General features: G+C 43.8%; 3 protein-coding genes across 7 annotated transcripts; 1 reads left to right on the top strand and 2 right to left on the bottom strand.

Annotated features, from left to right (window-relative positions):
• Nucleotides 1–22: 22 nt before the first annotated feature.
• LOC130696881 (uncharacterized) lies at nt 23–1046 on the bottom strand. Its single transcript, XM_057520046.2, has 2 exons — nt 709–1046; nt 23–631 (listed from the first exon to the last, which is right to left on the bottom strand). Exons 1-2 carry the CDS (start codon nt 839–841, stop codon nt 57–59), a joined length of 708 nt encoding a protein of 235 aa, XP_057376029.1. The 5' UTR covers nt 842–1046; the 3' UTR covers nt 23–56.
• A 2896-nt stretch (nt 1047–3942) lies between these two features.
• LOC130696735 (GTP-binding protein Rhes-like) lies at nt 3943–7870 on the top strand. Of its 2 annotated transcripts, none has more exons than XM_057519944.2 (8): nt 3943–4081; nt 4153–4314; nt 4443–4562; nt 4645–4682; nt 6686–6893; nt 6961–7138; nt 7287–7452; nt 7540–7870. In XM_057519944.2, exons 2-8 carry the CDS (start codon nt 4169–4171, stop codon nt 7647–7649), a joined length of 966 nt encoding a protein of 321 aa, XP_057375927.1. In that variant the 5' UTR covers nt 3943–4081; nt 4153–4168; the 3' UTR covers nt 7650–7870. The 2 variants fall into 2 exon arrangements, with proteins under 2 accessions (XP_057375927.1, XP_057375856.1); XM_057519873.2 differs by having other exon boundaries at nt 3954–4081; nt 4156–4314; nt 7540–7869.
• Nucleotides 7871–12775: 4905 nt separating this feature from the next.
• LOC130692347 (protein Gawky-like) lies at nt 12776–25727 on the bottom strand. 4 transcript variants are annotated; one of them, XM_059496004.1, is made up of 7 exons: nt 25230–25727; nt 22044–22227; nt 21665–21973; nt 20845–21579; nt 19091–20770; nt 17404–18957; nt 12776–17315 (listed from the first exon to the last, which is right to left on the bottom strand). In XM_059496004.1, exons 1-7 carry the CDS (start codon nt 25373–25375, stop codon nt 16875–16877), a joined length of 5049 nt encoding a protein of 1682 aa, XP_059351987.1. In that variant the 5' UTR covers nt 25376–25727; the 3' UTR covers nt 12776–16874. The 4 variants fall into 4 exon arrangements, with proteins under 4 accessions (XP_059351987.1, XP_059351990.1, XP_059351988.1 ...); XM_059496007.1 differs by lacking the exon at nt 25230–25727 and adding an exon at nt 22949–23185; XM_059496005.1 differs by lacking the exon at nt 25230–25727 and adding an exon at nt 22736–22942.
• Between the last annotated feature and the right edge of the window lie 475 nt (nt 25728–26202).

Raw genomic sequence — 26202 nt, 5'->3', positions numbered from 1 at the left:
AAAGATAATAACTTGCAATCATTCGAAGCCTCTTGAGGTTATTTAACAAAGACATTCTACTTTGTTTCCCTTGCCTTATTTTGAGTTTCTTCTAATACATGCAAAAAGTTGCTCCAAGCTTCCAGCACTCGTGGTTGAATTAGATGATCAGGGAGTGCGTGGACGCCAATAGATTCAGCTCTAGGTAGCGGTCGTGTTTTATGATATCCAAAACCGATTTCGTCGGACAAAGAGGAATCCAATAACGTCGCATCTTCCACTTCTCTACGTTCCCTTTTCCATTCGGTGGGTTCCACATGATCCTTGAGCGTTGAGGTGATTGTAATCAAGTCAGTCATAACGACAGTTGTTTGCGAATAAAGGGTAGTGGGTATGCGTTCGTTTCGGTACCAAATAGAAATGACTTTTGACAGCGTTTGCGTCAATGTCGACACAATGCTCGATGTCACCACGGTCGTCCTAATCGGTTCGCTCGTATGAGCAAATAATTCATTATTATTGGAGGATTGCATTCTCTGTTGCTGGTACTGGTAAGATAAGAAGTATGGCTGTATTGCCATAAGCATCTGGACAAGTAAAGCGTTCAACGCCGAATCTGGCAGGCATGGCAACGTACCGTAGGCTTCAGTTGCTGTGACATGATATACGAATAAAACTTGAAAATAAAGCCAAAACAAAACAATTTAAACTCAAAGGTCAAATGTGTACCTGTCGTCGTATTCGCTTGCCCTGCGTTGGCTGCAGGCTCGCCATTAGTTAGCACTGACGACATCATGAGGCTTAGGATTCCAAGAGTAATCAATAAGTTGATCTGCGAGGAACGACGAAACCCATAATCCATTGCTGCACCTTGCGACTTGATCCGGATACTATTGTCGTAACACGCACACCAAATAAAAAAGACAGGACGATGGAGAAAAGAAGTCGAAACTCAACAAGGGACAAAACGGAGTTGAAACTAGACGATTGCTCTTCAGGGCTATGTCTCCTGCGAGGCTACGATTTTAAGCAATAAAAAGAGGAGAACTCTTCTATTGGCTATTGGAGAAAATGCCTTTGTTACCTTCTCATCCAAGGGAAAGTGTAACATCATCAAGGTCACAGCATTTTTTTCCATATCGAGGCCATTGCAACATAATACACTGCGACAAGAAAACAGATAGCCTCTCGAGACTAGGATATTGACAAAATGCCACCTGATGGGCTTCCATTTCCCGAAGTGAGTAAACAGAAAGTTTTGATGATACATCTTACACCTGACATGCTTACACCCTTTTCGATTATTCGAAAGCCTACAGGCCTTTTGGGAATATTTCAAAGAAAACAATACCCTTTAAAGACTGAATGCCATTTCCCTGTTTCTACGACTTTACAGCAAAATAACGGGCACGTCTAATAGCTTTTTTCTGCGCTACCTCATCGCGGCCTTTAGCAATGCAAAGTGGCCATATTTTACTTACTCTACACGCAACGTTTGTCCAAGGCTACAAAATCTATATGTGTTACAAGTGAGAATAAGACACGCATAATAAGACAAAGACGTGGGGCTAGAACATAGACAAATACCCACTGTCTGTCGAAGAAGCTCAGAGTGCTATGCCAACAACCCGACGCAACTCTTAGGTTCCATTTTTGAGCTGCCACGTAAGGCCGTCCTTGGAGAAACCTCAGCGTTCCGATTTCAAAATCAAATCAGAAGATCATGAGCAAATATATCCCGGAAACTACGAGCAAAACATATAAAAATCCAATTTCAACACAGTGAAGAAACGGCGAACGTGTCGTTATCAAATATATTTCTTTCGTGGAGAAAGACATTCCGTGTATATGTTCACAAACACCACGAATGGTATACTCACGGTCGAAGTAAGGGTCGTAGAACGTCGGGTCGAGTATGTTCAATTTCCGTGCTTCTGACAATATCCAGGAGATTTTCAACGTAGACTATTTTTATGACGCAGTTGCCATATTCTGCTGGTGTTTCAGTGTGCCAATTTATTGAAGTTAGACGTTCTTTTGAAAAAGGAAACTTTTTTTCCCTGATCGTTTCCCGATCACGAACAGCGTAGCCCTTAAGCCCGTATAATTGGATTGCTAAAATGTCTGCAGTCGTGCGGCAGTTTGTCCTCCGGCCCGTTGCCGTGCCCGTTGCCCATAGTTTAGGCGCCCAGCAGCAACTTGAAGATGTACTGAATATAGTTTTCCTTTTTTTTTTTTTGAGTGTTTGTCTTTCCTCAGTACGTGGAATCTATTGCCTTAAACGCATAGTATTTTCCCATCGTCTAACTTGTATTACTTACTTTAAAAAAACTCAGTGTCGCTTTGTTTTTGTTTCAATCGCTTTCAAAGTATTCATTTGGGTCGAGGAAATTTGCTATTAAGCTTTAAACGCCATGTCCTCTTTTTATGTTTGCGGTTTCCGTACGTGAATTTTCCATTTCCTTTGATGCATGTACTTGTATATGCAAACGGGGCAGCTGAGGACTTGTGGGGACAGCGACTATGGTAGGGCAGTAGCTAGCAAAAGACTGGGCACCTTTATCGACCCGCTCGGTTTGTCAATTTCCAGTAAATTGTATTTAGCGTCAAGGAAAACGATCGATAAAATCTAGTAATTTCAAGTTTGAGTCACGTTGGAACTCGGAAGCCATACCGAAGAAGGAGAGACGTGTAAGGCAAACCATGCCTGCTTTTTACCCAGCGCGTGCCTGTTGACAATTATCAGTTTTTACACGTCGTGTTGGCAGGTAGATTATTTGCTGACGTCAATCATGTTTTAATGCGTGTCAACCACAAGTGGTAACCTCGCATTCGACTTGCATTACAAATTATAAGAGGTTTATACAGAACGATTTCACTCTTTGAAGGGATTCTCCGCTCATTCAACATGTGAAAGCTCTATATTTGGATGATGTTTGATACCTGCCAACAAAGTCGTGAAGATGTAAAAGGTATTCACACATGTTCAAAAGAAACACCTGGAGTTTGACGTGTTACACGCATCGAAATCAATGATTCTCTATAGCCTCGTTATCTGACGAACACTTACAGGTGTTCGCCGGAGAACGTCATTTAATGAAAACAAGTAACGCAACAGCGAGAAATAATGACTAAATGGTACATCGTGCACGTTGTGTCCTACAGGATAGATTGCTTTGTCGAGGCTCCCAATAAATGTTCTACACAGATACAGTGTACTGCTGTTCTTAATGGACAACTCGTGCCAGAATCTAGGACGTCATTCGCAGTTTGTTTTGATTTATTTCTCCTTGCTCAGCAATGGTCGCTTTGAAACGTGGAGTACTTCATCTATTCGGAATGCAACAGCCTCTGATTGAAAGTAAAGCCCAGCCGTAGAACTTTCTACGTCACCATTATTTAGTTACCTTTTTTTTTTGTCAACCTTATTTCAAAATCGCCATGCTCGTTCAATCAGAATTGAATAACACATAGGCTTGTCTCTAAAAATAGTTTTCTACGAAACGGGAAGTCGGTTGTGTCGTCATAGTCGAAGCTGTTTTTAACGTCAACGGTGAAAAAGAGAGTACGTTCTTTCGAGCCACTTGCCATCATTTAGCTAAATCCATACTAACTCATTCAGGATGCACTTGAGCGTCATACTAACGATTGGGTTATTTTAGTATTACCGTTGAGAACACAATGATTGCGATGGTTCGTTGGATGTTAAACCCCACACACCTACGCAACGGGGCAAAAAAATCGACTGTTGCAAGAAGAAAAATTGATCCCATTTTCCCTATCTTGGTCGAAATAAAAGGAAATGCTGAAAACTGGAAGGGTTCTAGTATGACGTCTGCGCTGCGCCGCGTTTTCGACGTCCTATAGACTGATAGTGAAGAGGTGCACCAAACGTGCGCGTCACAACAAAAGCTGCCGCTATATATATTGGAGCCTTCCGACATTGAAACATGTTAGTCGCCATCTACCTTTTCGATTCGCTTGCCACGAGTTACGCCCACCTTTCTTTACAATAGATCCGCTGGGCTACTTCATTGATTACGCCAAAATCTACAGTTGGGTTTGCCGAGTACCATCAGCCAGCCGGATACCGGCCCAACAGGTACCAGTGGATGGTAACTTTCTTTTGAGTCCATTAACTCATTCTTTTTTTGCTGAACTGAACACAAATAGTAGAAAATTAGCAAAGATGGCAGAGTCAGTTATTGAAACAGCTGAATGTAACACGAATGTTGCTCCTGTTGAAGACCTGTTGCAAACGGCTTCGCATCAGAATTGCCAGCGGTTAGTTGTCCTCGGCTCCGCTCGATCCGGCAAATCCTCACTCGTTGCTCGGTAAGTGCTCCGTACATAAAGAATACTTTCGTTTGCATATACGGTCAATATCCTGTGCATAACGATGGCTCCCCAACCTATGTAGGCTCAACAAAAAAATGTTCAACGTTATGTTTTGAAATTGCCAGGTTTTTGAGCAACAAGTTCAGCGATTCGTATACACCAACCATAGAGAATTTCTATCGTAAAGTGTATCGCATCCGCGGCGAAGTTTATCAGTTGGACATTTTGGATACAAGCGGCAACCAGTTTGTGACATTTTCTTTTCTCCCTCGATTACTCTCGTATCGTAAAATGCTCAAAAACATGTTTTCTCTTTTATTGGAATAGCCCCTTCCCAGCCATGCAGCGACTCTCCTTCATTACAGGTAAGAAGCAAAACTCGTGTGTTTTTGTACTTTAAAGAGAAATCGTAAAAGAAAGGCGGCTGGGACCTTAAACTTTTGATCCACTGTTGCTCATCGGTTTTCGACCCAAGCCAAGAAAATCCCCTTTTTGATTATCCAAACTCGTCTTTTTCCTTTTTACTCTTCGAAACATCCAATTTGAGATATGTTTCCGCTTGTGCCCCTCATTGCTAGGCAACGCCCAATCAAGTCAAATGGTATTGATTCTTCCAGCGAGCTTGCAATTTATTTTTTCCCCCCTCTACCCTTTCTCCGTCCCGTGAACGATAGACCGTTGTCTAGTTCGACTATCTTAAAGGATGACGATGTAGAAAAGCCATCTTCAGGGGAAGACGACCGGATCAATTGACGAAATCAATCGCAGACTGAAATTTTGACAGGAAGGGCTGTCAACCAAAAGAGAGAGGGGGGATCTCGAGTTCTCCTAGAAGAGTCGAGAAAAGAGCAATCCAAAATTCAGTTGGTGTATTAGTTCAAAGGGCGGGGGGAGGGGAACCGTCATTGCTGGAAGTCTCTAATGAACCACTGTCACTCGTATCCGGCTCTCTCTAGATGCGACACGTCTCCTGGTACGCAATCAAATCAGTTAAGCTATACAGTCGTATAGCATAGGGGGCTTTTCATTTCTAGTATGTCAGTCAGCGTGTCTTCCCTTACGTTACTGAACTTTTCGATCTCTTTATGTGAAAAAGATGGGTAAAAGAGTATACAAGAAGAAAAACTTTTATGCGGAAACGATGACTCCGGTCGATGTACAAAGGTGAGCGCGTAGGTGGATTGCTATTTATAGGCCAACAAATGTCGATTGTCATATCGTTCCAACTTTGACGTGATTTCCATGGTGAATTTACTCGAAACGTTAGGATCTCGTGAACATTACTCGTTGAGGAAATCCGTTGCCAACTGCCGTTCACGCCCAGCTTCATCTACGGTAAGGAACTTGGGACAAAGAAAATGTTTTAGGACTCCCTACAGCAAATAGCGAGGCAGAAGAGATCACCGGGCTTTGAAACTCGAGAGACGGAAGATGTTCCTTCCGCCTTGGACAAAGCCGGATGATTAGAACGTCAGATACCATCCTCTTTCTTGTCATCTCAATCTCTTTGTTGACAACGAAGCACACAACAGATCTTTAATTGCCATAAGACCTTTACTCAAATCAAACCCTCTTCTGGCCCATTCGAATTCGCGAACAGATGCGCCTTAAATTTTATTCATTAAAAAAAAAGTTAAAGAAAAGAAATCAGTTTTAAACCAAACGAAAACTTTGTCGCAAGATTAGCCCAGGAGAAATAGGATCTGCAGATGTCGTAAATTTACAAGTCGTAATACATTTTCGGCAACCAAGTCACCATATGGAATAGTGAGATCCAATGACTCGCTTCCGTGTACAGCTTTATTTAACGGCATTATGCGATGGTTGGCTTGCGTATGCAGCAAGCTCATTATAGCAGCACAACAGCTCTTCATCCTACTTACACAATTCGTGCAGGATGAAAAGCGAACGTAACGATACAAAGTCGATCTAATTAAAAATAAATGTCGAGCCGTACGATCCGGTTACCTAAGTTTTTCATAGTAGTCCCTCGGCTATAAACCTTTCCTTTCGGCTTAACGATGGGTGGCATCATCGACTCGTTGCAACGTGCTCATTATAGCTGGACAAAGTTTAGGATACAAGCTACCGTCCTCTATATATAGATCCGCAATTAATTAAGCACACAGGTTAATTAACATTTCAGCACATTTCGCTTACCATAATCTAACAAACTGAGTTAGCTATCGTTGAACGGCCTACGTGACATTCAGGCAACACTGTTGACGATTGTGTTGCTATCTGATGATACTAAATGTCTCTTGGTTATTTAAAAAATATACAGTATATCAATTAGAAATCAACTGGTAGTCAAGGAGAACTGAAGCTTTACCTTTAGCCGTGTATTTTTTCTTTTTGTGTGTACCAGGTGACCTGTTTCTGCTGGTCTATAGCGTCGACAGTCGCGAGTCGTTTGAAGAAGTTGCCCGGTTACGGTCGCAGATCATCGAAACTAAAAGCCACATCGGCGGCCGGCGACCAGTTACACAACAATCATTTCGAGGAAGTAAAAAAACAAGTACGCCCAGCCTCGTGCCCATGATCATCGCTGGTAACAAATGCGACCGAGAGATGAGGTAGCCATATAGCGTCTAGTTAGACACTCGTGTTGAAATTTGTGTTGATCCCATCGCTGTGGAACAGGACGGTGACGGTGGAAGAGTTGGCAATGCTATGCTCGGGATTTGCCGGTTGTGGTTTTGTCGAGACATCAGCCAAGAAGAATTGGAATATCGACGAACTGTTTCGCCAACTCTTTCAACTGGCTGATCTTCCGGCCGAAATGGCCCCCAATTCTCATAGAAGACTTTTGCCCGCTCAGGTATGTCTATTGAGAAAAATGGAGTGGAAGATATGGACTCTTTTTCGCGGATAGTAACGGAACATGATTGATTCGCGTTTTTTTTTTTATTGGTTCCTTCCTACACGTGCTGTGGGACGGGCGGACTCCTGTAACCTTTCGCCGTCAGCTGTTAGGGTCGTCGAGTTCTGTGCCTCTGCCGCCCATGTTAACCTCATCGCCAACGGCACAGACCAAAAAGAAGGGATCACGACGTTTTCAGGGACTATCCATCCGAAGACGAATGAGCGACGCTTACGGCGTAGTGGCTCTCAACGTACGCCGACCCTCACTCCGTAATCGATCCCTCTTTTATTTATTTACTGTTTATGAATACTGATTTTAAAAAAAATGTTTTGTGTGCTTGTCTCTTATTCACGTAGACACGGATCTCATGATTATGAAGAAGAAAACATCACAAAGACAGCCAAACTCTGCGTCGTCGAATGCGCCATCGACCAGGGCACGTTCGTTCCGTTGCGTCATCCAGTAATATCAAAGTCAGTGGGACAAAACTATGAAACTGATTTTGTTTTTTTGCGGAAGAATTTTAAAATTGGATTCGATTTTTTTTTACCTATTGCGTGTTACGTTAATCCTCCCCTTGGTGTAGGTGATTTCCATATACCTGCCGTGTACTGTTTGTACCATGGCAACAGTTCCATCCAACATGGTGGGCAGCATTTGTTTCTGGTGTTTTGATAATCACGAAGATGCCACGAATAAATTAAGACACAACACATAAAAATTCCACTAACCACATGTCTAATATATTCTAAATCAACACGCATCATTGCAGAGAGAAACAGAAACATGGGATCGACACTGTTTTATTGAATTTTTTTTTTGGGGGGGTGATTTTTTTTTTCCTTTATTCTTGCCTTCGTTTTCTTCCCTCCATTTTTCCACAATTCTTCTTTTTTTTCTCCATTTTTTTTTGCAAGCCTATATATCAAACTGGACGCTTTCTATTTCAATGACAAAAATTTGACCACTGATAAGAGATATAGTTAGAAAACAAGGAGTGTGTGGCGTGTAAGGCGACCAGGATTCAGGTTGAACTATCTTGTTTTTCTTCTTTTTTTTTGTTTAACATACTCACGTCCTTTTTTTTCAATTACCATGCAAATCACATCGACAACGCGGTAAAGTAATAATTAGTTTGTCTTTTCATTTTACCGGAGTGTGGCACGCTCGTGTAGTTTCTAAACAGACGCAGTGCATGCCTTTTTTTTTTTTTTTTTGTTGATTTCTGTTGTTTGGAAAAGAGGGAAGGAAAACCTATCGACATTTTTTTTCTTTTCTGACAACAACATCAACACTATTTGATTAAAACCTGAAACCGACTCCGGTAGCCCTTTCGATTGCGTCTCTGTTTAAAGGGAGAAACAAGGAGAAGTGAAGAAAACAAATTGGAGAGCAATAAACATCAACATCATCACGAGTGTGGGGGGGGGGGCATGAGGGTGGTTTAAGGGGGGAGGACACACGAATATGTGAACATTTCAATTATATCTCGTTCAGCAATTTAGTAATCATGAAAAAAAAATCGAGTTCCTTGAAAGGAATTGAGAGACAAGAGAGGGCTCTGTGTTTTCTTCTTTTTCAATTGTTTTACGATACGAAAGAAACACGCACACGTCAAGAAATGGCCATCTATATGATATAATATAGTCAACTTGTCTTTTGACTTTACAGTATTTAAGTCAAGATGTGTGGCTTCATATCTTTTCAAAATGGAACACAACACATCACGACTCGCATCAAAGCGATGTTGTTGTTTTGTTTGTTTTCGCTTTTTTCCATCCCCAAACAAATGGCCGCGCAAAGCAAGTGTAAATAATGATAATAGTTTTTTTTTTCTCAAAAAGATAGGTGTTATCAACCAACATAATAATATTAATCATAACGTCGGGGAAACTGCGAAGACGACCAGACCGACGGAACACTAGGTTATTATGCTTTTCCACCCTTTTTCCTTAAGACACTTGCCCACTGCACAAAAACTGAGCGAGGGTCGAGGACTTAACACAAACACAATTTTCCAGTCTAGTAAACCAGTTTTTGTTGTTGTATGTACCGCGACGTTCAACGCCCCCCTCAAAAAAAAAATATACATACTGTATATATATTTAAAAAAAGGTGAGAGAGGAGTAGGGGGGCGATAATAATTGAAACTTATAGAAAGAACAAAAAAAAAAGGAAACGAAATGGGGGTAGGCGCGGAAAACACATGGATATTGAACACTCGGGACAACATGAGTCTAGCAAAAATGTCTAAAGCTTTTTATGACCCTACACCCGCGGCATGTCGATATTATAGACTCATGAATTCATTGCAAAATTTCAAACGAAAAAAAAAAAAGTACAAACTGACAACACGAAAAATACAGGCGATTAGAATTGCAGCAAATATTGTCCTCTTTGAATCGTCGGATAAATGAGAGAGTTAGATAAAGCGGCGTGCGTGCACGGACGCACGAAAAGAACGACACAAATGAAAATCGTGGCTTCGTGGGCGGGATTGTTCCGATTTCATTCTGGGAGGGGAGGAGGTGGGAGATGTGGTGGAGGAATCGTTCTAACGATGCATCATCATCTCCTAGAAGAACTAATTTCTTTTCCAAAAGGATCGAATGCCGTATCAATGGCGACAGACACCTGTCAACTTATAACATAGCTCAAAAAGAATATTTCAAAAATCAAGAACAAAAAAAAAAACAAAAAAACAAACGTGTTCAATGAATCACCAAGAATCGTGTAAGGGGGGGGACAGGAGCACTTTTGACGTATGGAAATTCATCAACAAAAAATGTTGGGTGGTTGACAAAAATCTTATTGGCTTAGCAGCGTGCGTGCGAATAATAAAACTGAAAGTAGAAGGAAATGCCTTTTCCTTTTGACAACATTCCACAACTGTTTGATGACGCACGAGGCTATCTATGACATTTAAAAATACTAAGAAAGAGCAACCCCAAAGTGTGTTTTTGAGGAAACAAGTATTTGGAACATTTTCCTCCTTTTGCCAGAGCGTACCTGATTGAAACGCACAACGTTTCCCTTTTCTCTTTTTCTGAGCAGATGATATTTAAAAAAAAAAGAGCTATCCTTATTCTTAGACAAAAAATAAAATAAAATAAAAAGAGTAGAGGCTACAGAGTACCAGTACATGGACAAGACAAAGACACGTGACAGAGTGGCGTATAGCATCAAGTACGGGATGTCCGATCGATCGGGAATATTTTTTCTTTCTTTCGCGTGTGTTGCTATTCTTTCAAAAGCAAAAACAAATTTTATTAAATCCTTTTTTTTTTTTTTTTTTGTTGTCTCCCTTTTTAAAAAATGAAATCACTACCGGTAATCCGATTCGGAAGTGGGCAACAGAGAACGTGGTACTCGTGTGCGATCGAGAGCAGAAAATAAAATTCCACGGATTTCAAAGTGTTTTGTTTTCCCTTTTCAAATGTTTCGGCATTTTTTTCATGAAAATTCATCCATAAAAACGAAAGGAAAAGGTAAAATCAAATTGAAAAATCGTTCTCTAAGAGAAAGGCAGAAAAGGCTCGAAAGAAGATCTCTTTCCGCGATCCAGTATGACAAAACGTTTTACAAAAAAAAAACAAAAAAAAAACAACCTTTGGTATTTTTCTTTCTTCGATTTCTTACACATACGACAGGAAGCCGGAAGGAACGCATAGATCTGATGAGGATTGATCATCACCAATGCAAAATCACTTCAAAACATTTATAGCCTGGTCTATGGAAAGTATTTGAATAGTCCGCTCCTTTGATTCTTCAGCGATCGATCAAGGTGTCCATCCCTTCTTTAGTTTGTTTCTAATTGTTTCTCTCTTTTTGTTTGAATGATTGGATCGCGTGGACGATAATTTGGTTTTAGGACGATATGTCAAAAATTGAGTTGTCTTCAAGCAGAAGAAGCGGGAGCGAACGATTTCCCATTGAATCCCCGAAATGTTTGCTTTTTTTAAAAATTGATTTACTTTACGATTATTTTGGCCAATGTTTTAGTCATCGTGACTAGGCATTTTTCTATCATAGCTAATTTCTTTCCTGTTTTGAAAATTAAAAAAAAAAAAGTTCAAAATGACCAAAAGAAAGGGGGAAAAAATAGGCCAGATCTTTTGCGGATTTAAGAAAAGAAAATCGAGAAGGAGGCGGATTCAATAAATTTCATCAGTCACGAATTTTTTGGCATGCAGGAAGAGCTGATCATTGACGGTGAGCGACGGCCAGATCGCGAGAATTCAAACCGTTTGTATCTTCTTTCTTTCTTGGCCAGTCACGCCAAATGACTCCCTCCCTATCTAATCTGTAAAGTTCACCTTTTTGAATTGGTTACATTTTCAAATCACAACCTCATTATCAGAGGTACGAACGCAAATCCCAAAACAAATAAAAAGAAACAAAATCAACTGACGATCAGACAGGTAGAGTGATAATGCGGGGACTATGTAGGACAAACGAAGCTGCCTCCAGAAAAGAAAAATTTTATGATAATAATATGTTTGAAAATGATGTTTTTTGCATGGCAGTATTTGTTGTTTTCGTTTTCCATATCAAAATAATAATTGGAATTCTTTTTAAAACATTAAATCAGACTTCTTTTTTTTTTGTTTGTTTCGAATCAAATGGATAAAGTGACGAGTCATTTGCCTGCATCAAAATCATTCTATTTGCATCGAGATCCAACGTTGTAGAGAGCCGACCAATTGTTTTCCGACTGGCACGGCTCGTGATGTGGATTGAGAAGGTCGGGAGTAAGGATGTTTTTGACTCATTTTTTTAGTTTGGTATGTTCGTTTTTTCTCTTTTTCTGGGAAAGCCAGTTCGTCCTATTGGCATTGTTTCGTCTTTCTCTACGAAGCTTATGCAGTAATGTTTTTTGTGTGCGCGTCGAACAACGTGCGGAACACGCGCACGTGTCGTTGGCAAGGGATCGAATTTGAAAAAAAAAATGAAAAGGTCTGGGCCGTTCCGCCATCGACGCAATTTCCCTTTTTGTTTTCTTCGTGGACATCAGCCAACATAAAAAGGCACTGGGGGCACCTCAATCAAAGGTCTCATCAAGGTCATTTATTCTTATGAATAGACGGAGAAAAAAAACAAAAAAAAAGATTGCTATTACAACACAAGCAAGGGAGGGACGTTGAAAAAAAAATAATTACTATTACTAGGAAAGAAAAAAAAATCTCTAATTTTCTCTTCAAGTCCAAACCAAAATAGAGGGAGCAGGATGGGGAGAATGGAGGGGAAAAATGAAAAGCTGCCCAATGGATACTAAGTGAATTCTGCTGATCAGCTTTAAATCTAAGAGAATCAATGAAGCCAAATTTGAAAAAGATAAAAAAAAAGGAAAAGAAAAACGTCAATCGAACTGGTGCGCAGAGATCTACTAAATATGTGTCGTGATAAACACGGGCATTGGTCTGGCCGTGTTCGTCTCTATTTAGGAGAGATGCAGACGGAGATAAGAGTTTGGAGCTGATACGATTTTTGTTGATAGACAGAGAAAAGCGAGACGGAGAGAGAATGAAAATCACAAATGAATTTTTGGAGGTGTCGAGTCATTTAACACACGTCTGATTTTTTGTTTCAACTACTTTCTTTTTTCGCTGTCGAAGATCTTGAATAGCTACAGTTGACTGATATAAGCCAGGCAATACGTGGTTGCTTTTGTTTTGCGATGAAAGATGATTTTTTTGTTGTTGGTTGTTTTTCTTCTCATCATCCAAAGTCTCTTTTTTTGGAGAGCGGGTGGAGGCAGGCGAGATGGGAACGATAGAATTTTTGAGACCGTCTGAATGAGTCGAGGAAGGCACTTTTTGGCTACACAATGTTTGTCTGACGCGTTCAATGCTAATTTTTGTTTCGGAACTGACGAACCCGTGTGCGTGCAATCTGCTAAGTCTTACTGTTTTTTTTTTGTTTAATTTTGAAAGTAAGGGCGCGGGAGAAGCGGCGTATCGATTCGTGGAAATGTTTCTTTTTTTTTCTTCTTCAGCTATTAGACACTTTGAATATTTATTTTTAAAAATCAAGCACGAGAATCGATTGGACAGACTCCCCCATTCACCCGATTTCAAGGAGTTTGCTCTCCTAAAGGATGCCATAAAAAAAATGAATAAAGAAACCAAAAAAAAAAAAAAAAAAAATGTACAAAAATCTGAACGGCACGCAAAAAAAAAACATGGGAGATTTAATAGAGGCGAATAGGAGCCATACAAGAATTACTACTGGAATTATCAGGTGACTTGTCAAAATCTGATGCGGTTATATATAGCAGGCGAGTCCCGAAAGAAAAGAAATTAACCACGAAAATAATACAAAAAAAAAAAATTATGTATAATAATAGCAAACACCAGGGATGAGAGGGAAGGCTTTTTTCTTCACTGGACGAATTATCACCTTTTTTTTAAAACTCCAATTTCTTGAGGGGAGGGTGTGTGAATGACAAACTGATCTGGTGGGGAGGGGGAAGGGAAGAATCCTCGGAACTTTCCTTTTTTTTTTCTTTTTTTTTTTCATTTTGCTTTGCTACTACGCACACAACAGATAATGGATTTTCAGGACGCAACTGACAAAAAATGGCCACGAGGCCACACGCACGCACACACGCACAAGGAAGTGTAAAAAAAAAAAGACGACAAACACGGCATTTTTAGAATTTTTCCTCTTTTTATCGAGGGCGACAAAAGAAAAACGAAGAAGCGCATTTTGGTCACACAAAAGAAACAAGCTACGTTACTTTTTCCCATTTTACTTATTCAAATTCTTCGCCCAGGCGACTGACTGCCAAAATGTAGCGCATGAGAGACTGGGAAGGATACCATGCATCTCCTTTCCCTCCAACACTTTCAAAAACAATACAAGAAACCTGCCCTCAAATGTAAGACATTGAAAACACAACCAGCCCACCCCATATCCTCATCCTTCTGCCCTCATTGCAAGTGAGTGATATGGCTAATAGAAACACAAAAAAAAAGAAGTCTTTTGAACGAAGTAACGACATGACAATTGCCTGAATGCATCGCTCACAAAAAGGAAACAGGAGGGACGGGGGGGGGGGGAGAGAATAAGAGAAAACGAATGACAAATGGCCTATGATCGCACACTCAAAGGAAAAAAAAAGAAAAACAATATGTAACTTCATTTGCTGTTCCGCACAGTGCAAGGTCATTGCAGGGCATTGCACATTTTCCTCCGGAACACATAGGACAAAACATGTGGCGGGTAGGATAAGGTGGGGAGAGAATCAAAGGAAGAAACGAAAGACAAAAAAAAAACTCTACATTCAAAAACACCTGTCAAGACACAAGACGAAGATCGCATTTCGTCATTTCTAAAGTGTAAGAAGATACGCGTTTACAATATGCGGTAATTATCAAGTAGTAAAGCATTAGAACCGACTAATACCCTCCCCCGTCTCCCCCATTTTCCCGTTGAAACTGAAACGTTTTGTTGTTTCTCCTATCCTGCAAAAACTAACACATCCCATATCGTACGAAACTGTGGCACTTGAATGAATCCGAACAATACTGACCGACGACCAAGTCATTTGAAAAACAAAATAAACAAAAACGGGGAGGCTTGGAGAATGCAGAGGCGCGTACTCACTTGGGTCGTACGGAAATAGAAACACGACACATTTGCATAAGAGCGGAAAGGAATTCAGAAGGGGAAAATAAGGGAGGGGTGAGCCACTGGTGCTGAGGTCGCGGCGTACTATATGACAAGACTTGATACGACTGTGTTGTGATGTTTCTTTTCACAGTTATTGTGTGAATGTGCTTCTCTCAGGACAAACAAATGGGCTGGAAGAAAGAAGCACATCTTTTCGTAATGGTTTTTTTTTTCTCTTTAAGCTTCCACAAACAAAATTAGCAAGGCAAGTTAACAACAACAAAAAAAAAATGTACGACTGTCGACGATCAGGTCAAATGATGGCGAGAGAATTTTTTCTTAAGAAATCAAGAAACGTACACAACTTTCTTTCTTATGCTCGAGAAAGCTATCAATGTTTTAGACGTAGGAGAAATGCGGAGAGGGGGGAGGGCTGAAGGAGCTAGATGCAAAACTTGGACAGGGGGGGGGGGATAAAGGAACGGAGGGAGTTTAGCACCTCTCATTGACGCTCGAGCGGGGTAGGATGATAACGGCAGCACTCAAGCCCGCAAAAGTAAAGTTTGTGACCACTAGACTTAAGTTGGCCCGTTGACAGAAGCAAGAAAAAGATTTAAAAAAAAAATAAATGATAGAAATATAGGAGGGGATTAAGTCACCAGATTTTGAAATGGGTTCGGATCATGGGCGACCCGAAATATCAAACGAGAGCGTTCATTATTCCTATTAATTGTCTTTTTACTCTCTTCATTGCTAAAGATAGGGAGGGAGGAAGGAGCAGTGAAATTCTCCATGGATGTAAAGCCTCGAGTGGTCACGACTTTTTGAGATCACAGTCTAACACAGAACAGCAAAGGATTTTGGGGGGAGGGGCGTTGGGGCTGGGGGAGAGAAATGTCCCGACTTGGTATCCACGCGGCTTTTCTAACCATTTCAAATTGCAACACTCAACACAGATAAATCTCCCACTAGAAAACTCGCACAGGTATTCTCGTTTCGCTATTTCCGTGAGGGAATTATTCTAGCTTTTCGGCTGATGATTGAGTCACGAGAAGAGGGGGGAAAAAACGGGAATGAAAATAAAGAAAAATAAAAATTTTAAAATTGCTGGGGAGAGGGCATGGGTGACACTAGAATTAATATAGTTCTTGAGGTGGATGTAGAGGAGAGAACAAACAAATTGCAGAGGAAGAAGAGAGCACTTTGAAAAAGAAAAAAAAATGCATCCGTCATCTTCCCTTTTTCTCTTTTTTTTCGGGTAATTTTTGTTTCTGGTATGATTGTTCCATGACGGCCTCTGGCGAGACTCTGGTTACTTCCTTTTTTTTTTAAGCTTTTGAAAAGTGGGGACTTGGAAGTGGAGCGAGAACACCTCGGTAGTGGCAAAAGAGCGACAGAGGGAAAGAAGAGATAACTGGCACGCAAAAACAGATAAGATAACCACTCCCACACACACACACACACACACAAAACAAAATATTACGAGACACAACACGAGGACTTATTCTGACCAAGAAAAAACAAACAACCAAAGTCTTACATAGGAAAACGAACTTCGACTAAACTGAATGGAGTAGTGTGTGTGTGTGTGTGTGTGGCGCAAGCGATCATAACACGGGATGCAAAAAAAAAAATGGAGGGGAGTCAGGTGAAAAAAAGAAACATAAGAATATTTGAATATACTACTACTTTGCTTCTTTGTAAATGCTTAATGGCCTCATTGGTGTTTTGGGGGAAGATGGAGAGGACGGTTCACACTACGCATCAGTGCAGCAGCAACAGCAGCGGCATTAGGCCATAATATAAGAGTAATATAAATTTGAATGAGTGACAACTTTTTTCCGTCACCGTGAATACGAGGGGAGCGGGAGGGTGGAATAACACTATATTACGTCCGGCATACAAATTAGTTGGTTGATTGCTCTCAGCTGTGAAAATATTTTGACGAATTGAACATTACCTTGGTATTTCTCTTCTCTCTCTATTCTCATATTGACACGTAATTTGTCGATTCAGTTTTTGTTTTCCCTTTCTTTTTTTTTTTTTGAGTCGTGTTGAGTGGTAGTCTTCGCTGTTTTTACATGGACTCGTTGCCCAGCAGATCACCGGGCAGGAACGAGTTGAGCGATGCGTTCAGCGACGACGGCGTGGTTCTCAAACCACCATCCAAGGCCGGAGTAGACCAGACTGAATTGGGACCCGTTGACCATGGGCTGGAACTGGGACCACCACCGGCGCCAGCTCCCCAATTGTCTCCGGCATTGGCACTTCCCTTGGCGGCATTGCTTCCGACTCCACCTCCGTTACCGCTTCCGCTATTAGAGCCAGAGCCGGGAGTAGATCCCCGGATGCCCCATCCACTGGAGGCGGCAACCTGCTGCTGCTGCTGCTGTTGTTGTTGTTGCTGTTGGGCAGGCATGCCAAGTTGCTGCAGCCAGCCCTGGACATCAGATTCGTTGGCTAGATCTGCATAAATGGTCGTGTTGCCGAGCACACAATTGTTCAAAGCACTTTGGGCCTGTTTTCAGCGAAAATTAGAAATCCCGTTAGCTATTCATTTTCACTTGGGAATACGTTACATTATTGTTGCTGTTTAGTTACGTTACCTTGGCAGCTTCTTCGCCGGTCGAATATCGAATCAAAGCAACTCCATGGTTGAGGTAGAGATGGAAGTTGTGAAGTGGACCGTGCTGGACGCACAATGTTTTGAGCGTCGAGCCGTCAATTTGGGGAGTCAAGTTACGTAGTACGAGCCACGAAGAAGAACCATTGAGAGAACCGGCCCAGGTGCCTCCAGCCCCAGTAGCGTTAGATCCTGGCCACGGTGAGCGGCTGCCGCCTGCACTCCAATCGCGCCCGGCCGTCTTTGGACCAGTGCCTGCTGCAGTGGTAATGCCTGGCGGAGGGCCACGGGGCTTGTTAGGTGCGCTCCACGGATCAGCAGATGGCGGCGGGGCATCGGACCAAGTCGATTTGGGTCCAATCTTGGCAGAGCTGTAAGGAGTCGACGTGGACGGTACGGAACTCGACGACGCTGAAGACGGATTGAAAGACCAGGTGGAATTAGAGAGACCCAGTGTCGGGAAGCCCGATTCACCAGAAGCGCTTGTTCCGCCAGCGCCCGCAGGAGGAGGTGAAGCTTTAGTTGAGCTCTGGCCTCCCTTTGATGCGTTGTTTGAGTAAACGTCTGCCTCGTTCAGGCCAGACATGGCAAAAGTTCCAGGAGTGAGAGTTGGATCGTCATCTGCCGTTTTGATCTGTGGTCCTTTCCAAGGTTTACCCGGCTCAAATTCGGGAACGAGGTCCGATATGGAGCCCGAATAAGAGGAGGATCCAGTGGCATTGCTCCAGCTATCCTTTGCATCGTTGCCTCCGACAGATCCAGGAGTAGACAAATCGTGGTTCGTGTCGGGCCAACCAGTCTCGGATTGAGAGCGCGAAATCGTGGACCAAGCACCGCCGTCTTGGCCGAGAACTGGATTCATATTGGGAGAAGAAAGACTACTGCTCAGAGGCGGTTTCGCATTGCTGGGAATAGAACCGGGCGTACCACCACTGCTGCCTGGAGCTCGGCTGAATTCGGGCAGTCCGAGATCGGAAAGATCCTTGTCGAGTGGCGGGTACTTCCATTGAGAGAGCCGCGATTGTCCGGAATCCTGTAGACTCATCCTGTCCAAGTTGGATTGAATGCCGTGGACCGAGTCCACCTTGAAGAGGTCGGACGGCTGGCTCGGCGGAGCTCCAGGTGGCTGTTGATTCATCATCTGACCCTGTTGCTTGACGTACAGAGCTTGCTGGGCGGCGATCTGCTGCTGCAAGCTGGCGATCTGCTGCTTCGTTTTGTTCATTTGAGGTACTAGCTGCAACATCGGACCACCCATGGGTCCCTGTCCAGGCCGACTAAGAGCCATGTTGTGCTGCTGACCTAGCTGCTGTAGTACTTTAATCTGCTGTAGCAGCTGATTGAGTAACACGAGCGTCTGAGGAGCCAGAGGCTGGTTGAGGATTTGCGGATTCAAGTGGCCCGCCTGGACAGCCATCTGGATCTGCTGGACGAGAATTCGTAATTGAGTCGGCGATGGCTGGCTACCGGCTCCTGCACCAGTTGTCACGCCCGCGTCCACTCGAGACATATTACGGGCCATTTGTGATTGATTGACCTTCACGAATGCCAAACATTTTAAAATCAATTGATAGTGAAAATAGTAATCAAAACAAACACACACAGCAAAAAAACAAAAAAAAAATACAAGTAATCGAACATTTACGAAGTAAAAAAATGCGTGTTGTTACCTGAGGCGGCATAGGTGGCGGTTGCTGAGGCTGAAGAATTTTGTATGCAGGGTTCGGGTTCATCCCCATGCTAGGGGCAGGATTGCTTAATAAGTGATGCGGTGCACCGCTATTACCAGGGTGAACGAAAGGCATCTGTTGACCGGGATTGAACCGGGCGCTCGGAGGATAAGGCGCCCCTCCGTGCGGCCCCATTGGGTCATAGCCCCCTGACCCATGGTCATCACCAAACATACCACGGCCAGAGCGCAACGTTTCCAATGCATCTTCCATAACCATGTTGCAATTGCGAAGGACATTTTCCACGTCGTCCTTCTTGAAACCCATTTCGGATAAAATGCGGAACTGTTTACTGCTCCAAATCATTTCCTTGGCTAACGGCTTAGGAATCTGCTTATGAGGCTGGCCCCACGACAAGTTGTCTTCAGTCTCACCCCAACTTGGAGTCGTAGGTGTTTTGGGTTTTGGACCAGATGCCCATGGAGTGGGTGTTTGGGGAGGCTCGTTCCATGAGCCACCACCTCCACCACTGCCTACCGGTTTGTCATCCATCCACATGTTATTCATCTGGTTACTGTCGCCGACTCCCCCGTCTCCCCAAGAGCCATTCCGAGTTTGTCCCCAGGACATATCCGTTTTCATTCCAGGTCCAGGAGGCATTCGGTTGGGTGGCGGGCCCGATTGCTGCATTCCTCGCTGGCCGGCCACGTTGGGATTGGGCATATCCTTCCAGCGGCAGACGACGTTTCCAGGTTGTTGAATTTGTGAAGGGTTGCCCCAGACGGCTGTGCCATCGTCGTAGGGTACTTGTCGTTTCTGAGCAGGGGGCGAGTGCTCATCCCAGCCAGTTGGTTTCATCTCCTTAGCGGGCACGTTTCCACTCCATTGTGGCGCAGGCTTGTTCTGCGGTCCGGGCCAGTGCGATGGTGCGGCCGGTGCCATGCCCATATTCTCAGGAACAGCTGGTCCGATGCCGGTCATGGCCATGCGCTGGGGAGGACGCACTTCTCCCCATCCTCCAGGTCCAGCTTGCATAGAGCTAGCCCCGGCCCATTCGGGTTCTTTCTTCTGCTGCTGTCCGCCCCACATGCCGTTGCTCGATGCGATTCCGGTTCCCATGGCAGAAGCACCGGTTGGGACCGATGTTGGGCCCATTGGCCCGGCGTTCAGAGCACCTCCCATTGGATTAGCGCCCCAATTAGTAGGGCCGTTATTTGCCGGAACACCCGTCCACATGCTTGACGGTTCCGATGATTCGTCGTCTTCACCCCAAGTTCCTCCGAGATTGGTGGCAGGAGTGTGACTGCCCCACGGTGTCTTTGTCTGAGTGATGGGCGGTGGGGCTTGACCGCCGTTGCGCAGATTGACTTCCCAGACTTCTGTTCCATTGCTAGCCGTCTGTTTCCACAGGGGGATTTCTTTTGGCTCTGGTGACGTCGGGACGTCCCATTGCGTATCTTGATTCACCTGGTTGCCTCCCCACCCGTCCTGACTGTAAATGACGTCTCGATAATTTGCCAGTGGATCGGGTTTGCCAGAACTAGGAGTGGCTGGACCAGAGCCGCCCACAGCTCCTCCTCCGCCACCGTTCCCACCTTGAGGTAAGTTCAAGGGGTTGGCAGCCATTATGTCTTGATTAGGGTTGGTATTGGTCGGTTGATTAGGTACGTTTTTGGCAGCCTAAAGAGAGAGGCAGTGTTAAATCACGAAATTCGTGAAATAACCTAATGGGCACAAGTTTTTTGTTATCGTACCTGAGCAGCCCATACACCCTGGCTTGGCGAGCTTCCAGACGGCTGAACGGCATTGCCAGTGACGACGTTCTTCGACGTATCCCAGGCTCCTTGGGGTTGCTGCTGTTGTTGGGCACCGGTCGGTAGCTGCTGCTGATTGGAAACTTGTTGCGGTCCCGAGGATCCAGGAGGCGGCGCTCCAGATGGTCCCTGACTAGCTGCGGAGCTCCGTTGGTTGGCCGCGGAGGAGGCTGCGCCCCACTGGCCTTGGACTTGGTTCGCCGCGTTGTTGGTTCCGCCGCCTCCCCATCCACCGGTGGCGGGCGGATGACCCCAGCTGCCCGCTCCATTGTTCAAGGAGGTCTCGCCAGCACCTCCACGCAAGCCCGCTCCTTGAGGAATGCCCCAATGCCGGTTGGAAGCCGGTCCGATCGGGGGATATTGGAGAAACGTCACCGAGGTACTACTAGTGCGACTGCCCTTGATGATCAGTGGTTCCTTGCTATCACAATAGTCTTCATCAGAGACGGCAGAAGCAGAAGCGACGGGGGTGGAGTGAGCAGAGGTCGACGAGGGGCACACAGCAGAATCGGCGGCGTAAGTTGCACTTGGAGGATTCGTCTCTCCTGAGAATGTCGTAGTCGATTGATTAAAGCTCCACGGTCGCCGAGCCAACCCGCTTTGCCTCTCGCCCGAATCCTTTTGTGCATCGTTGAGACTATTGCTGGAGGAAGAACTGGCGGACGCTGATCCTATCTGCAAGTCACAGATACATTAGATTGCAAAACTGTAAAACAAGTTTTTTTTTTTCAAAATGCAAACTCCGTGGTTGTAAACATACCTCGACCTCATCGAGCAGACAGGGAGATGTTGGGTTGCTGGGGGATTCGTGCGTGCCTGGGTGCGCCGATCCCTCCCCGGAGGGCGAGCCGGCATTGGAGCTGTCTATCACAGATGATTGGGAAACTTCCAGCAGGGTGAGGATTTCAGAAGCAGCTCCTCCTCTCAAATCCTCAACCTCTGGACCACGCCTCACTTCAGCACTCTCTGCGAGCAGTGGGGCATCCATTACTCCTACAGCACCTTCCTTACGTACAGCAGTCACCCTTTGTTCGAATTTCCTTAAATTTGGTGGCACAGGTTTCTGTTCCTTTAAAAACCGTAAGTGGATGAATAAGTAATTTTTAAGAGCAGGAGCACTGTGGTTTGTCGAGACTTACGGTGGGAAGAGGCACTTGTTCAGCAGAGGAGCACTCCAAAAGTTGGCACTGAAAGGGCTCAACTTGACTGCTCGTTCCAGCAGCAGCTTCAGGCAGCAGCACTGCAGGCTGATAATAACACGGAGGCTGATTTTCAGAATGAGCATCAACAGGCGACATTTGCAAGGCCATGGTCACCACATCACTGCAAAACAATATAATTTACACTGATTAGAATAATCACTTTGTACACAAACGAGAAAAGATGAATCGATTTTCCTCTAACACTAATAAGATCAATTGGTATTCGAGTAAGCCTACGTAACAATGTTGGAAACAACCGCAACGTTCGAAAGATAGAATATGGCGTCTACTAATCTCCAATAGTAAATAATGGCTTGTATCATTCGTAAGCTAAAAATATAACACCTCAAAACGCGATGACGTAGATCAATAGAAATGGAAAACACTGGAATTTGTCGGCAGATTAACAATTTGAATAAAAATAAAATCCCTCGAAGTTTTATTTACTAAAATTTGTAAATTTCAACACACGAAACGACAACGTTACGACCCCCTGAGAGAGACGCTTGGACTGGTATCGTATCTACAGCGCACAGAGCTTTCTTGCTGGTTCGCCTATCTCCTACGTATTCCCAGAAACAGCTAGAGAGGGAGGGGGGATCACAAGATGGCCGCCGTGTACTACTCACCTTCTGCTGCGGCGGCGGGGCTGCAGCAACAGCAAGCGGCAGCGAAGCTATATGATGGAGGAGGCAGTGCGAAAATATACGTCGAGGCAACGCAAAGAGAGAGACACACGGCGATTGCACACAAATAAAAGGAGAGAAATGGGAGGAAAGGGGAAACGTTTGGTGCAAAAAAAAAAACTATGGAGGAACACGACACAAGAATGACTTAGGTACTTGGAAATGGATGATTCTTTCGCTTTGTATAGTAGAAATTATGTATGTGTTGTTGTTAGGAAAAACGGGTCGTCGTCGAAGCGGGACCGCGGCTGTTTCAACATCCACTGAGATACAGAGCGCGCACAGTACACAAGTCTACACACACAGCCGACGAGTGAGAGAAAGAGAGGGGGAAGGGGCCAGCGTCCCGTCCGAAACAGCATTGCCAGATTTTTTAAAACTTATTATACCTTAGTTTTTTTCTCATATAGATATTGATTGCTTTTTTTTGTTTGTTTTTTCGTTTTACTTTCCTGTTGTCCTGTTTTGCTTTTTAAAGAAAAAAATAGTAAACTATATGACAACAGCTACATGTTTATGTTTAACTTCCGAATTTCCATCATTTGGCATTATGAACTTCTGGTGGATACTACCCTAACAAGATTGAAAAGACACGCCTGTTTTAATTTAGCTGATGGTAACTTTCTGTGTATCAGAACATATCTTCTGCAACGTAGGGCGCATTAAGAATGAGTTGGAAGCAGCAACTCTTTTAAACTCGTGATTCTAAGGGAAAGCCGAGAGCAGACAAACAAAAAAGAAAAAAAAGAAGCGTCACGAGGGCCACAACGGGATCGAACGTAAACAGAGGCACCACACACACAACATGGCGCGCGCAGCCTTTACAAGAAGAAGCCGGAGCGGCAGCAAGCGTCGAGTTATTGATCTGCGTGAAAATGTAGTAGGACAGCAAAGGGCTGGTCATTGCATAAAAATTTCCTCTAGCCGCACGGCCTCCGCGTGCAATGATGTGTGTGTGAACCGTGCACGTGAGCCATTAAAAATCAAGTGAAACCTTAGATGTGTGTGTTCATCATCGCCAAGTTTTCTCTCCTTTGCCAAGCAAACGGCAAAAATATCAACATTTTGGCTTTACAAACAATGCAAAAACCTTCTTTCTTCTTCTTGAGAAAGGTCGTCCTCCTTTGTTGGTAAAGACTGAAAACAGATCGATATCAAAGCCCTATTATAACTCGGTGGGCTATAAGAAAGATAAAGAGGGTTGATTTTCATCCCTTTGAACGGAAAAAAAAGAAAGAAAAGGAGAGATGAGCCGAGGTAATGGCGTCCTGTACCAGAGGGAGGACGGCTAACCAGTAGAAAACCAGCTGATTTATTCAATCTGGATCAGTGCCAGGACTGAAAGACTCCGGGAAGCAATGGCGACGGCCATTCCAGCGGGCAATCTTCTTTCCTCTTTTTATTATTATCCTTTTGCTTTTTTTTCTTTTTTGCATTCTCTTTGGGAATTGTGGTGTGGAGAGGAGCCAAACAAAATCGATGACCAGTCGGACACGCCATTCTATACAGCGCTGAGTGGTCTGCCAACATAAACAAACTAGACAAACTTTTGTTTTTCAGGCAGCAAAGCCAGTTTACACGCCGGTTTGTGCAAAATGAAAACAAGAAAAAAAAAGCAGTTCAATAACAACTACCTCTTTGTTGATCTACAACAAAAAGGATGCAGTCTCGAGTAAATACCATCGGTTAAAAGTACACTACATCAAGTCTTGTAAAAGTTCATTAATGTTAGCTGACGGTGCTGTGAATGCAATGGTGTTGCTTTTTGCAGCACCCAAAACAGAACGAGACAATGTCAAAAGTTCAGTCTGATAGCCACATAGCGAGAGGCTACCGTGAGCGTGAATCTAGTGCCGATTGGTGGAGCAAGGATGTTCCCGCCCCATGTCATTTAATGCTCTCCCTCGGTCCTCCTCCACCGGCGTGCCAAAAGCGTTCTACCATAATATTATATTGTGGATGTATAAATACTAGAGGTGGAGGTAGAGGAGGAGCAATGGAAGAGAAAGTCATAGCCTCAATTTTTGGTTTCTTTTGTCCAATCTATTCATCACCCCTCGCATAGTCTTTCCATCCGCTCCAAAGGTATGCCCATGGAATTCAACGCAACTTCTCAACAAAGCAAGCTCTCGGGCTGTATCCTGTAAGCGAACATGGTGGCTTTATGGATGGCGTAGTATGCTATCTTACTACACTCAGCTACTAGGCAAAATACAAATAGTTGATTTCACGTTCGCCTAAATAAATATGCAGGGCTAGAGGAACGAGGCAAAGAAATGTCACTGGAAACTCCCATTGAAGACCAACAAATCTACCCACTGTTACAAAAACAAAAGCAGTCGAATATGAAAAAAAAAATGGCGTCTTGGAATGTGGGGTACATGGCTTAAGGGTAGTTTTTGTTAAGTCAATCCCTTTTTTTTACGGGGCTCGTTACCTGCTGGAAGGCTCTTGTTCATTTTCCACGCTCGTGACACCGTGAACTCGACGCTTCGACGATCGATCGTTGGCTTGATTCGAGATTGGATTGCACGCTACTCGGTTTTGGATCAACACACACAAGCACTGGGGGCTTGCGCACATACAAACAACACACTCACTCACTGACAACAGTAATTCAAATCCAATTCGAGAGAGATACACTTCAGTTCAAGTCGAAGAAAACAACACAGAAATGGCCAAGGCTTGTTGTGCTCACTTCGTCGCAGAGGTGCCTGGAATTTGACTGAATGATTTGGTCTTCACCACCAGCAACCAACAGCGGCAAAAGTAAGAAGAGTCTTCTCTCTTCTGAGATCGCCTTCAATGCCCTTTCTATCTTGTCTATTCTCTCGACTTCTCGGGTCTCTGTGGTGTCTCTGCTCGGAACGAGTGGCTTCGTGATCGATTCAATCGGACTTAACAATCGATTTGACTATCCGATGTCCCTGTAGCACCGCCTACATTCTCCCTAATGACTCTCGCCAGTCCGCCTCTGTCCTGACTTCCTTATCGGTGTCTGGCGCGTGTTCTGCTGTTCACTAAAAAAAGACAACGTTTGCTAAAAGATTACAGAAATAAACTGTAGTTCCCCTTGTCTCTTTTTCGTTTATTTTTCTTCATATCGTCTTAAATAGCAAATAGGTTAGTGGCCTTCTCAGAGGGCACAAAGCTGTCGCTAGCTTTTACTAGCAAAACATATGATATGGAGTAACTGGGTTAACCGCGAAAGCAAGCTACATAACGATTCTGGCACAGTGGGTAGCAGATAGCAAGGCATTCACCTACGAATTCCAGATGGAAACCGAATAAGCTGTCTTCCTTTCTCTCCTGCTTAGACCGGCCGAATTTAAACCAAATAATCGTTGGCATTGATGCCTAGAATATCAGAAAACAATTGACGTCTATGAAGATGGGTCGGAAAAGCTTTC

This window comes from Daphnia carinata, chromosome 7 (genome assembly GCF_022539665.2).
Source record: "Daphnia carinata strain CSIRO-1 chromosome 7, CSIRO_AGI_Dcar_HiC_V3, whole genome shotgun sequence".
NCBI lineage: Eukaryota > Metazoa > Arthropoda > Branchiopoda > Diplostraca > Daphniidae > Daphnia > Daphnia carinata.
The sequence above is the reverse complement of the archived record's forward strand: the minus strand, read 5'-3'. Positions and strand labels throughout refer to the sequence as shown.